This window comes from Vipera ursinii, assembly GCF_947247035.1.
Source record: "Vipera ursinii genome assembly, chromosome: 1".
Classification (NCBI taxonomy): Eukaryota; Metazoa; Chordata; class Lepidosauria; order Squamata; family Viperidae; genus Vipera; species Vipera ursinii.
The window spans coordinates 15,865,474-15,877,897 of NC_139512.1; the positions used below are offsets into that span (position 1 = coordinate 15,865,474).

Here is a 12,424-nt window from a genome sequence, read left to right on the forward strand (position 1 = left end):
GCCGACCAACCAACTCTCGGATTCTGCTGCGGCCGATCCTTCGTGTTCTGGCACAGGCACCCCTACCCTGAAGCCTCAGTGGGGTCTGCTAAGCTTGTCTCCTTTAGGGGGCTTCTGGCGGGTCTAGGACACAACTTGCCACGGCCCACTTGTTGCAGGCAACTTGGCACCGGGACAGCTGGGACAATCCACGTGAGACAACCCAGTGGAATCAATGCCGCCAGCCACTCTTTCCATTTTGGCCCATGGAAACGACGTCAAAGAAACGGGGGACAGTTGTCCCGTGCCTGGAACTATCCTGCGGCAAGTTGGCCAGGGCAAACTAGCCACACTGGGTTGGCCATAAGGTGGCCGGGACGAGTTGGCCACGGGGGAGATGGCCACGGCAGGTTGGCTGCAGAGAGATGGACACAACGAAATGGCCACGGCGAGAGGGCCACACCGGGCTGCCCGTAACAAGATGGCCTACGCGAGTAGGCTGCAGGGAGAAGGGCACAAGGATAAGGCCACGGCAAGATGGCCAAGGGAGTTGACTCCGGTGAGAGGGGCCACGACCAAACAGCCACAGGGAGTTGGCTGCAGCGAGTTGCCCCATCCTGTTTCTAGTTGGGGAAGACCCCCCCCCCACCAATCTTTGGGCTCCCCGCTTTTCCCAAATGGATTCAGTCCCAGAAAGAAGTCAGAAGGGCCTTGGTTTTCCGATCCAGGTTGCTTTTTATGCACCCGACGTTCCGACGAACCCCGGTCCCCTGTCTGGGCAAACGTGGGGTGCCCTCCTCCACCCCCCCTCCCTGTGGCTCCAGCAGAGGGGCTGAGGCTGGTTCAGAGGGCGGAGGCTGACCTTGTTGTTAGTGGAAGGGACTTTCTGCCTGGGCGGTGTGTCTCGGCTGGGCAGGCAGGAGTCCCCACTGTTGTCGGTGTCGCTATCGCTGTGGCTGAGTCTGAAGAAAGGGAAGGTTGAGAATCAGGGGGGAAGTTGGGGTGGGGAGAGAGCCCCACCCCACCCCGCCTGCCCCCAAGTAGGAGAGAAAGGCAGGCAGAGGTTCAGAAAGGCCACAGGAACCACTTCCAGATCATACAAGGCTTGCAGAGAGGACCAGAGGCGAGCTGGGTGACAGACACGCACCCCCCGCAAAAGGAAGGGGCATCGGGTGCCGTTCCCGCTCTCACCTGGCCTCTCTGCTGATGGGGGTGGACTTGACCGCCACCTCTTCTCCAGAAGAGCTGTCGTCATCGTCCGATTCTTCCGACTGCAGGTCCTCCACCATGGAACGCAGCGGCCCTGGAAGCAGAAGCCCAGCCGTTAAAAAAAAAAGGGGGGGTGATTGGAGAAGTCCCAAAGGTGCTTTTTTTCCCCCCCACGAGGCAACTGGACTTCCTATTTGTTGTTGTTTTGAAGATGTTTCGCTTCTCATCCAGGAAGCTTCTTCAGCTCTGACTGCATGGTGAGGAAGGGAAGCATTTGTACTCCTTGCAGAAAAACTGGTCATTTGCCTTCTTTCAGAGAGTTGTTGAGGCCACCTGGAGGGTTTACCTGTGTCCTCAGGCTCACCTGAGTGGTGCAAATGTGTATGGAGCCTCCTTGGAACAACACAGTCCTTTCAGCAGTTCCAAGGCGGCTCCACACCCATTTCCCCCACTCAGGTGACCCTGAGGACACAGATGAACCTCCAAGTGGCCTCAACGACTCTCTAAAAGGATGCAAATGACCAGCGGTCTGCAAGGAGCATAAATGCTTCCCTTCCCCGCCATCCGGTCAGAGCCGAAGCAGCTTCCTGGAGACAGATGCACCACTCGGGTATTTCTGCAGGCAAAATGGGAACCCCCATCCAGCCTTCAATCTACCCATTCCGTTTCTATTTTCTCATCCGATTCTTCCCGGGCTGCTGCTTTCAAAGGGATCTTTTATCGGGCAGGTGCGGCCTGGTGAAAAATTAAGATCTGAAAAGCAGCCTGCAGATTTGGGGGAGGCAGGAGACCCTCCCACACCTGAGCACAGCCCTCTGTGCCGTGAGAGGGCCAGCGGGAATTGGCTTTGCAGCTAGCCAAGGTCCACAATTTCTCAGCAGGGCGTAAATTTATTTATTTAAAAAAGAGGAAAACCTAACCCACAAAACGAAAGGAGCTAAGCCTCCAAAGGTTTGGTGGGGGGAGGCGGAAATTAGAGACCCATTTGATCTATTTCCTATCTTTTCCAATGAGAAAAAAAATGCACTAGGGAACTTGAAAACTGTCCAGGGGTGACAAGGGGATAATTCCTCTGTTCTGTTCAGAGACGAGGGGATAATTCCTCTGTTCTGTTCAGAGACGAGGGGATAATTCCTCTGTTCTGTTCAGAGAGGAGGGGATAATTCCTCTGTTCTGATCAGAGACGAGGGGGGGGATAATTCCTCTGTTCTGTTCAGAGATGAGGGGTTAACTCCTCTGTTCTGTTCAGAGACAAGGGGATAATTCCTCTGTTCTGTTCAGGGAGGAGGGGATAACTGTTCTGTTCAGAGAGGAGGGGATAACTCCTCTGTTCTGTTCAGAGAGGAGGGGTAACTCCTCTGTTCTGTTCAGAGATGAGGGGATAACTCCTCTGTTCTGTTCAGAGACGAGGGGTAACTCCTCTGTTCTGTTCAGATACAAGGGGATAACTCCTCTGTTCTGTTCAGAGACGAGGGGATAACTCCTCTGTTCTGTTCAGAGACGAGGGGATAACTCCTCTGTTCTGTTCAGAGACGAGGGGTAACTCCTCTGTTCTGTTCAGATACAAGGGGATAACTCCTCTGTTCTGTTCAGATACAAGGGGATAACTCCTCTGTTCTGTTCAGAGACGAGGGGATAACTCCTCTGTTCTGTTCAGAGACGAGGGGATAACTCCTCTATTCTGTTCAGAGACAAGGGGTTAACTCTCCTGTTCTGTTCAGAGACGAGGGGATAATTCCTCTGTTCTGTTCAGAGACGAGGGGATAATTCCTCTGTTCTGTTCAGAGAGGAGGGGATAATTCCTCTGTTCTGATCAGAGACGAGGGGGGGGGATAATTCCTCTGTTCTGTTCAGAGATGAGGGGTTAACTCCTCTGTTCTGTTCAGAGACAAGGGGATAATTCCTCTGTTCTGTTCAGGGAGGAGGGGATAACTCCTCTGTTCTGTTCAGAGAGGAGGGGTAACTCCTCTGTTCTGTTCAGAGATGAGGGGATAACTCCTCTGTTCTGTTCAGAGACGAGGGGTAACTCCTCTGTTCTGTTCAGATACAAGGGGATAACTCCTCTGTTCTGTTCAGAGACGAGGGGATAACTCCTCTGTTCTGTTCAGAGACGAGGGGATAACTCCTCTGTTCTGTTCAGAGACGAGGGGTAACTCCTCTGTTCTGTTCAGATACAAGGGGATAACTCCTCTGTTCTGTTCAGATACAAGGGGATAACTCCTCTGTTCTGTTCAGAGACGAGGGGATAACTCCTCTGTTCTGTTCAGAGACGAGGGGATAACTCCTCTATTCTGTTCAGAGACAAGGGGTTAACTCTCCTGTTCTGTTCAGAAACGAGGGGATAATTCCTCTGTTCTGTTCAGAGACGAGGGGATAATTCCTCTGTTCTGTTCAGAGAGGAGGGGATAATTCCTCTGTTCTGTTTAGAGACGAGGGGATAACTCCTCTGTTCTGATCAGAGACGGGGGGGGGATAATTCCTCTGTTCTGTTCAGAGATGAGGGGTTAACTCCTCTGTTCTGTTCAGAGACAAGGGGATAATTCCTCTGTTCTGTTCAGGGAGGAAGGGATAACTGTTCTGTTCAGAGAGGAGGGGATAACTCCTCTGTTCTGTTCAGAGAGGAGGGGTAACTCCTCTGTTCTGTTCAGAGATGAGGGGATAACTCCTCTGTTCTGTTCAGAGACGAGGGGTAACTCCTCTGTTCTGTTCAGATACAAGGGGATAACTCCTCTGTTCTGTTCAGAGACGAGGGGATAACTCCTCTGTTCTGTTCAGAGACGAGGGGATAACTCCTCTGTTCTGTTCAGAGACGAGGGGTAACTCCTCTGTTCTGTTCAGATACAAGGGGATAACTCCTCTGTTCTGTTCAGAGACGAGGGGATAACTCCTCTGTTCTGTTCAGAGATGAGGGGATAACTCCTCTGTTCTGTTCAGAGACGAGGGGTAACTCCTCTGTTCTGTTCAGATACAAGGGGATAACTCCTCTGTTCTGTTCAGATACAAGGGGATAACTCCTCTGTTCTGTTCAGAGACGAGGGGATAACTCCTCTATTCTGTTCAGAGACAAGGGGTTAACTCTCCTGTTCTGTTCAGAGACAAGGGGATAATTCCTCTGTTCTGCTCCCCAAGAGGTCCTGAAGAAGCTCATAGCCTCTGACAAGGGAGAGCATCCATGGGGTTTGGGACGAGCTGTTGGGACAAGGGGTCCTGACCTGGGTGGGTGGACTTCGACTCTCAGAATTCTGAGAGTTGAAGTCCACCCATCTTAAAAGTTGGTTTGATTCCCCATGCTGGCTGGGGAATTCTGGGAGCTGAAAGTCCACCCAAGGTTGGGAAATTCTGGCCTAAGAGGACCAGGCCTCTCAGCTTCAGCGACTGGACGGCCCCTTCCGCCCTTCAGAGGTGGCTGAGCTGTGAGAAGGCTGGTCCGGTCAGCAGCTGCCCGGGACTAAGGCTTAATCTAGGTCTTGGGGGGAGGGGCAAGTGACCCCAGCCACGCACCTTGACTGTGGTTCTGAGACGGCTCAAAATCCGAATCGGAGCTGGAGTCGGAACTGGAGCTGGAGTTGGAAGGACTGGATACGGCAGACTTTGCCGCCCCCAGAAAAGGAACAAGAAGAGAGAAGAATGTCAATAAGAGAGGGAGGCCTCTGCCTCTTCACTTCCTTCTCGATCCATTCATTCGTTCATTCATTCATTCACTCACTCATCTGTCTATGGAGATTCTCTGTCCTACAGGTCACGGTTATCCCAAAGCTGGTTTTTTCAGGCAGGAGGCAACTGGACTTTTGTTTTTCTTCGAAGACGTTTCGCTTCTCATCCCAGAAGCTTCTTCAGCTTCTGAATGGTGGGGAAATGGAAGGATTTATACTCCTTGCAGACAGCTGGTCGTTTGCCTTCTTTCTGAGAGTCATTGAGGCCACTTGGAGGCTTACCTGTGTCCTCGGGGTCACCTGAGCGATGCAAATGGGTGTGGAGCCTCCTTGGAACAACACAGTCCTTTCAGCAGTTCCAAGGAGGCTCCACACCCATTTGCATCACTCAGGTGACCCCGAGGACAAGGTAAGCCTCCAAGTGGCCTCAACGACTCTCAGAGCGAGGACTAATGACCAGATGACTGCAAGGAGTATAAATCTTTCCTTTCCCCCACCATGCAGTCAGAGCTGAAGAAGCTTCTGGGATGAGAAACGAAACGTCTTCAAAGAAAAAACAAGAGTGTCCAGTTGCCTCCTGAAAAAAGCAGCTTTGGGACATTCATTCATTCATTCACTCACTCATCCATTAAATTCCTTCCTTCCTCCTCCCCCCCCTTTTTGGTTTCCAGAATTTTCTCTACTCAGACGTGTCTTACAGGTAGTCCTCATCTTATCACAATCAGGGCCAGAATGTCCGTCGCAAACCAAGGCGGCGGTTAACTGGGTTAAACCCAATTCTAAGACCTTTTGCCCCAGTTGCTGAGCAAAGCGGGGTTAAGCAAACCACGTGGCCGTTAAGGGAATCCGGCTTCTCCCGTGGACTCTGTCTTGTTGGAAGCTGGCCGGGGATCACACAACCTCATGAACGCCCCCACCAATACATGCCAAGCGATCTAATTTTGATCATATGGCTGTGTGTGTGTGTGTGTGGGGGAAAGAATGCTAAGATGGACGTAAGCACGAGGACCGGTCGTAAGTCACTTTCTTCAGGGCTGGCGCAACTGAACTGGTCGCCGAAGGGATGGTGGTTAAGTCAAGGACTCCCTGTGTCCACGGGCTTTCCGAGAGGGAGGGCCGGGGGAAACTGACGGGCACGTTCCAGAAGTCTCTTAAATCCACCAGGAGGGGAAATTCCCGGGGACGGAGAGACCAAGGCTCCCCACTGCACGGAAGACCTCACCCCGGACAGCCAGGACCCCCCCCCCAGGGAGCGAGCGGCAGTGTCCCTCCAGCTGCATCTCTCCCATCCAGGCTTCAAGAGGCGACAGCCTGACACTAGCAACGGGGGGAGGAGGGAAGGACCCGAATTGCAAGGAGGAAAGGGGGGGGAGAGATGGATGCCCAGCTGAGCCTTGCCAGAAGCTTCAGCCAGCCCAGGTAGATCCTGGGAACCGAGCGCCTGTTTCCTAATCCAGACACCCGCACCCACATAGTGACACAGGCAGTTCTCAACTTATGACCGCAATTGAGCCCAACGTTTCTGTGGCTGAGACATTTGTTAAGTGGTTTTCCCCCTCCGCCCCCCCCATTTTCCGACCTGTCTTGCTGCAGTTGTTCGGCAAGTTGTTATTAAGTTAGGAAGACGATCGCCACGTGGATCTGGCTGCCCCGTGGTCGGAGGGTCGCAAACTGGGATCACACCATCCCGGGAGACTGCAACCATCGTCAATATGAACCAGCTGCCCAGCATCCGAATGTTGATCTCATGACCAGGGAGACACCCCAACGGCTGCCAAGCGTGTAAAAAGGGTCCTAAGGCACTTCTTTCCGTGCCGTTGCAACTTGGAACGGTACTAAATGAAACTGTTAAGTCAAGGACGGCCTGCATTTCTGCAGATAACTGGGGGATGGCTGGGGGGGGGAGAAGAGGAGAGGTGATTTTCCTTTCTGCTGCTTGCACGGGAAAACCTCAGATTCAGCCGACGCCACTTCTGTATGGGCGGCAGTCCTTGCCTTACAACAGCCCATTTATTATTATTATTATTATTATTATTATTATTATTATTATTATTATTATTATTATTACTACTACTACTACTACTACTACTACTATTACTATTTATTGAACTTATATACCGCCCTTCTCCCTTAGGACCCAGGGCGGTTCACAAGGCAATTAAAACAACATTACAATACAAAATGTTAATAACAATTAAAATAGATTAAATTATCCTTGATTAAAAATCTGAAACCCCTATAACTCTGATTAAAAAACCCAATTACAATAAGTTAAAAATTAAAAATTCTCAGTCCTGGCCGGAAAGCTCAAAGAGCCAGGTCTTCAGGTCCCGGCGGAACAAATGAAAATCTGGGGCAGTCCTGAGCTCTACAGGCAGCTGGTTCCAAAGGGCCGGCACACCCACAGAGAAGGCCCTCCCCCTGGGTATTGTCCGCCGGCAATCTTTTACCGGCGGTACCCTGAGAAGGCCCTCCCTGTGGGAGCGCACAGGACGAAGGGAGCTTGATGCCGGCAGCAGGTGTTCCCTCAGATATCCCGGACCCATGCCATTGAGGGCTTTATAGGTCATCACCAGCACCTTGAATCTCACCCGGAGGGCAACCGGAAGCCAATGCAGCTCGCGGAGAAGAGGTGTTACACGGGAGTATCGGGAAACCCCCATCACAACTCGGGCGGCTGCATTCTGCACCAGCTGGAGCCTCTGGGTGGTCCTCAAGGGCAGCCCCATGTAGAGAGCGTTGCAGTAGTCTAACCGGGAGGTCACGAGCGCATGAGCGACTGTGCGTAGGGCATCTCGGTCCAGATAGGGCCGCAACTGGCGCACCAGGCGGACCTGGGCAAAAGCGAAAAAAAACCCTGTCATTTAGTGACTGTTTGCGGAGTTACAGCGGCACCGGGGGAAAAAAAGTGACTCAGGATCGTTTTTCGCCCTTACGACCGTTGCAGCCTTCCCCCGCCCCACGGTCATGGGATCAAAAATTCAAACAGTGGGCAACTGACTCGTATTTATGACGGTTGCAGTGTCCCATGTGTGTCTGTGTGTGTGTGTGTGTGTGTGTGTGTGTGTGTGTGTGTGTGAGAGAGAGAGAGAGAGAGAGAGAGAGAGAGAGAGAGAGAGAGAGAGAGAGACGTGACCACATTTTGTGACCTTCTGACAAGCCAAGCCAAGGGGGGGGAAAGCCAGATTCGCTTAACGACCGTATGACTAACTTAGCAATGGCAGCGACTCGCTTAACCACGGTGGCAAGAAAGGTTGCAACACTTGTCACTGTCAACGCTGCTAACATCAAATGTTCTTGCTTGACAAGAGATGAAGAAGTAGCTATTTCATACGTTAAACTAGTGCATTGCTTTCCGACTTGTGTATTGCTTTAGTTTAAAGTTGGGAGGTGGGAAGAGTAGGAATGCACTTTCAAGGCCATTTGTCTCTCTAAGGAAGATAAGGCTTTGGCGCTTCTTCTAACGGAAGGGAAGCTGATTCTTTAAATTAACTGGAGAATAGGATTAATGACAAAATTAGAAAGGTGGAGAATTGTGTTTAATTATATTGTGCAAGGGGGCGGAGATTTCAGATTCCAGCTTCCTTCGAGCAAGCCTTTGCCGGTGCATTAGACTAATAAAGGACTTTTAAGGTAAACCATGCCTCAGAGTCACTTGAAAAGCCCATACGTTGTCGTAAACCTGACAGTCACCTAGTTAAAAAAGAAAAAATTGCCGGTCAATTGCGACCGTTAGCCGAGGGTTACCTGTAGGCACTTGGCCAAAGCCGAGCGGCCAGGGCTCCTCTCCTGGCTAGGTGACCGAGTGGGGCGGCCAGGCCAGGCCCGGGCGCTCACCTCTGACTTGAGCGAGGCCTCGTCCTCCGAGTTGGACTCCTCAGCCACGGCCAGCTCCAGGGCCTTCTTGACCGCCTTGGCCTCGCTCTCCGGCTTGGCCTTCTCGGCCTTGGCGCCGGGCGGCTTCTCCTTAGGCGGCTTCTTCTCTGCGTAGGAGGAGGAGGAGGTGGTGGTGGTGGTGGTCCGGTGGGCGTTGGCAGGGAGGGTCTTGGCCCCCTTGGTGCTGTTTTTCTTGGGCTTCTTGGGCACGGGCTTGGGCGACTCCACCGGCAAGGGCCGCTTGGTGGTGGGCTTCCCCTCGGGGGGCGGCGGCGCCCCCCCCTTGGGCGAGGCGTTCTCCAGCTTGTGCTCCTTCAGGGCCAGCTTGGCCTCCTTCAGGGCGGCCTTGGGCCCCGGCTTCTCCTCCTTCGGCCCTTTGTTCTCGGCCGTGTGCTTCTTGGAAGGCTCCTTGGCGGCCTTGCCGGCTTCCCGCTCCAGCTCCCGAGAGGCGCTCTTGCTCTCCGAGTCTTTCCGGGCCCTCTCCCGGTGCTCGCGGGTGACTTTGTGGGGCTTGGAGAGCTTGCCCCCCTCTTTGCTCACCTCCTGGACATCGGGGGGGGGCAGGGGGGAGGGGAGAGAAACAACAACCACAGAATAAACAAAGAGCTAGGAGGGACCTTGGAGGCCATCTAGTCCAACCCAATGGTGGAAAAGGTCAGGTTCTACATTTAGGCAGGAAAAATCAAATGCACGGGTATAGTATAGGTCAGGGGTAGGCAAGCTTGGCTCTTTCAGGACTCAGGGACTTCAACTCCCAGAATTCCGTGAGTCATAAAAGAGCCGAGGTTGCCTACCCCTGGTATAGGGGGTACCTTGCTCAACAGTAGCAACTGTGAGAGGGATCTTGGGAGTCCTAGTGGACAATCACTTCAATATGAGCCAGCCGTGTGCTGCAGCTGCCAAAAAAGCCAACACAGTGCTAGGTTGCATGAACAGAGGGAAGGAAATATGACACACGGAGTTACTTCTGAGTAGTTCCTTTTTTGCTGTTCGCCTACTGGCAGAATCTTGCCAGACCAAAGTAATGATCTGCATAACCACAGATATGCGGTTGGTCTTCCGCTATGCCACCCCTCACCGCTGGGCTGCAGAGCCGACCAGGTGGTTCCGCCCCAGGCGCCTAATGGATCCGGAACGGTTCCAGACGGCGCTTTGGTCTATATCTATCTCCCTCACTCACAGCCCGGCCGACGCCTTGGTGGATGCCTGAGAAAGGGCTGCCACCGAGGCGCTCGACTGTGTTGTACCCTTGTGACCCCTGACCCGGCGGAGATCCCGGTGGGCTCCATGGTTTTCTGCGGAGCTCCGGGAGATGAAGCGTCGGAGACGGGGTCTAGAGAGCTGTTGGAGATCCAGCCGGTCTGAGTCTGACCGATTGCGGTTAAGAACCTCTACGAGGTCTTATCTTGCGGCGATGAGGGCAGCAAAGTCTAACTACTTCGCTGCCCTCATCGCGTCCACAGATAATCGCCCGGCCGCCCTGTTCAGGTTGACTCGCTCCCTCCTTAATCAGGAGGAGCACTTGCAGGGGCGGGCCAAGGAGTTTAGCCAGCATCAGACGGATAAAATCGGTCAGATTCGGGCCGGTTTGGATTCTGACTGGGCAGAGACCGGCGGGGGGGAATCGAGCGGTCTTGAGAACGTTCTCTGGAATGAATTCGATCCTGTGACCCCGGACGAGGTGGACAGGATCATGAGGAGACCGAGTTCCACCACGTGTTTATTGGACCCGTGCCCCTCCTGGCTTGTGTATGCAGCTCGGGAGGGGACACGAGGCTGGTTCCAGGCAGTAATAACCGCTTCTTTGAGGGAGGGTACCTTCCCTGCCGCCTTGAAGAAGGCGGTGGTGAGGCCCCTCCTCAAGAAGCCTGCCCTGGACCCGGCCATTTTGAACAACTATCGTCCGGTCTCCAACCTTCGCTTTCTTGCGAAGGTTGTTGAGAGCGTGGTGGCGCATCAGCTCCCTCTGTTCCTGGAGGAAGCGGATTATCAGGACCCGTACCAATCGGGCCTCCCCAGCAGGAGGGCGTACTCGGTGGGCACGCCTGCCCTATGGAATCAACTCCGGATCGCCCCCGACCTTCGTTCGTTTCGCCGGGACCTAAAAACCTGGCTATTTGAGTTAGCTGGCCTGGACTGAGGGGCTTTAAGGTTTTAAATTTTTAATTTTAACTCTTTTGGGGCTATTAATTTAATTTTATTTTAACTTTTATATTGTACTGTTTTAATTTTGCCCTGTAAACCACCCTGAGTCCTTTGGGAAAAGGACGGTATATAAATTGAATTAAAAAAATAAATAAAATAAACAAATTTGCTGAACAACTCCGACTATTAAGAAATTGGGGCCAGCTATTTCATTCTGCACTTTGGAACAAGAGAAAAAAAGTCAGATCTGTTTTCCACGTCAGGATTTTTTTTAATTCCAAGAAAACAAGCGGTGTGGTTTTTCTCCTGTTTTCTATTTCCCACGGGAAGCGATCTCTTTCGTTCCCCAAAAAAGCAATTTTCTTTTGTCTTTGGGATATTATCCAATTGCCTAGCGTCAATCAGAAATCTGTTCCGAGAATTAACCATCCCAAGATTTTGTGGTGTTTTAGGACTGTAATTTCCAATGCGCTTTCTTTCCGGAAAAACATCATCTATACGTGTAGTATCTGCGCCTCTGTTAATATTTTTAATTTTTCCTTTCCATTATTTTCATCATAATTATTATTATTATTTTTTTAAAAAAAGGAAGGGTGGGAGTTTTGGAGAAGAAGGGGGGAAGCGTATTTTAGGAAGAGCTTTCAAGGCAAAAGGTATAGAAGGAAACCACTGCAAAAAAATAATAATTCAGAAGTCAGTGCAAGAACACACAGTAGCAATCTTCAACCAGTTGAAAAGGCTAACAAAAGATTTAAAAATAATGTCAGGTTGAGATCTAAACTCGAGGGGCTAATTCTGGGTTCCAGTGGAGGGCAGAAAAGCTTCCCTCATCCGTGCAAAAAATATTTTTTTGATTTTGAAATATTGGAGAGCAGAATGTGGAGGGCGAGTGAAGCCCTCTTAACACAAACACTTCTGCAATCAGGGAAAACACACAAACTTTTGCTTTAAAAATTCTCCTTCAAGATAAGCTTCTGGCATTTATAAAGGGGGACGTATCCTGGGATTTTTTTCTCCCCAGCCTAAATAACGAAGATCCGTACAGGTGGTTCTCGACTTACGACCACAACGGAGCCCAAAATTTCCATGGCTAAGCGAGACATGAGTTTTGCCCCACTTTTAAGACTTTCCCTGCCACAATTTTTAAGCGAACCACCGCCGTTCTTAACTTAGCAACACGGGGGTTAAATGAATCCGGCTTTCCCCATGGACTCTGCTTGGCAGAAGGTCGCAAAAGGGGATCGCGTCACACACGCACAAAACACTGCAATCATCATCACTGTAAGCCAGTTGCCAAGTATCTGAATTTTCACCCTGTGACCACGGGGGGGGGGGGGGGGGATGGGATGCTGCAACGGTCGTGTGAAAACCGGTCTTCAGTCACTAGCAGACATTCAGCTGTGCACTTTGGGATGCGTGCCCTTCGGAGCGTGCGGGAGTGTGAGCGGATTCCCAGAAAACATGGCAGACTCCAGGAATCGTTTGCGCTCCAGTTTGAGATTCAGACAACACGGACTCGGCCCCAACGTCCTGCGCCCGTCTTCAACAGTGAAGGGACCCAG

General features: G+C 51.8%; 1 protein-coding gene across 2 annotated transcripts in view; it reads right to left on the minus strand.

Moving 5' to 3' along the window:
- Positions 1-12,424, minus strand: part of MLLT1 (MLLT1 super elongation complex subunit) — a 38,970-nt gene that overhangs the window by 11,846 nt on the left and 14,700 nt on the right. Inside the window, exons 6-9 of one of the 2 annotated variants that reach the window (XM_083363746.1) lie at positions 8,679-9,260; positions 4,690-4,777; positions 1,171-1,282; positions 842-941 (exon numbers count right to left, since the gene is read on the minus strand). In XM_083363746.1, coding sequence (XP_083219872.1) covers positions 842-941; positions 1,171-1,282; positions 4,690-4,777; positions 8,679-9,260 — 882 coding nt within the window. Of the gene's footprint in view, positions 1-841; positions 942-1,170; positions 1,283-4,689; positions 4,778-8,588; positions 9,261-12,424 lie in introns of both variants that reach the window. The other variant, XM_083363745.1, reaches the window with a different exon arrangement.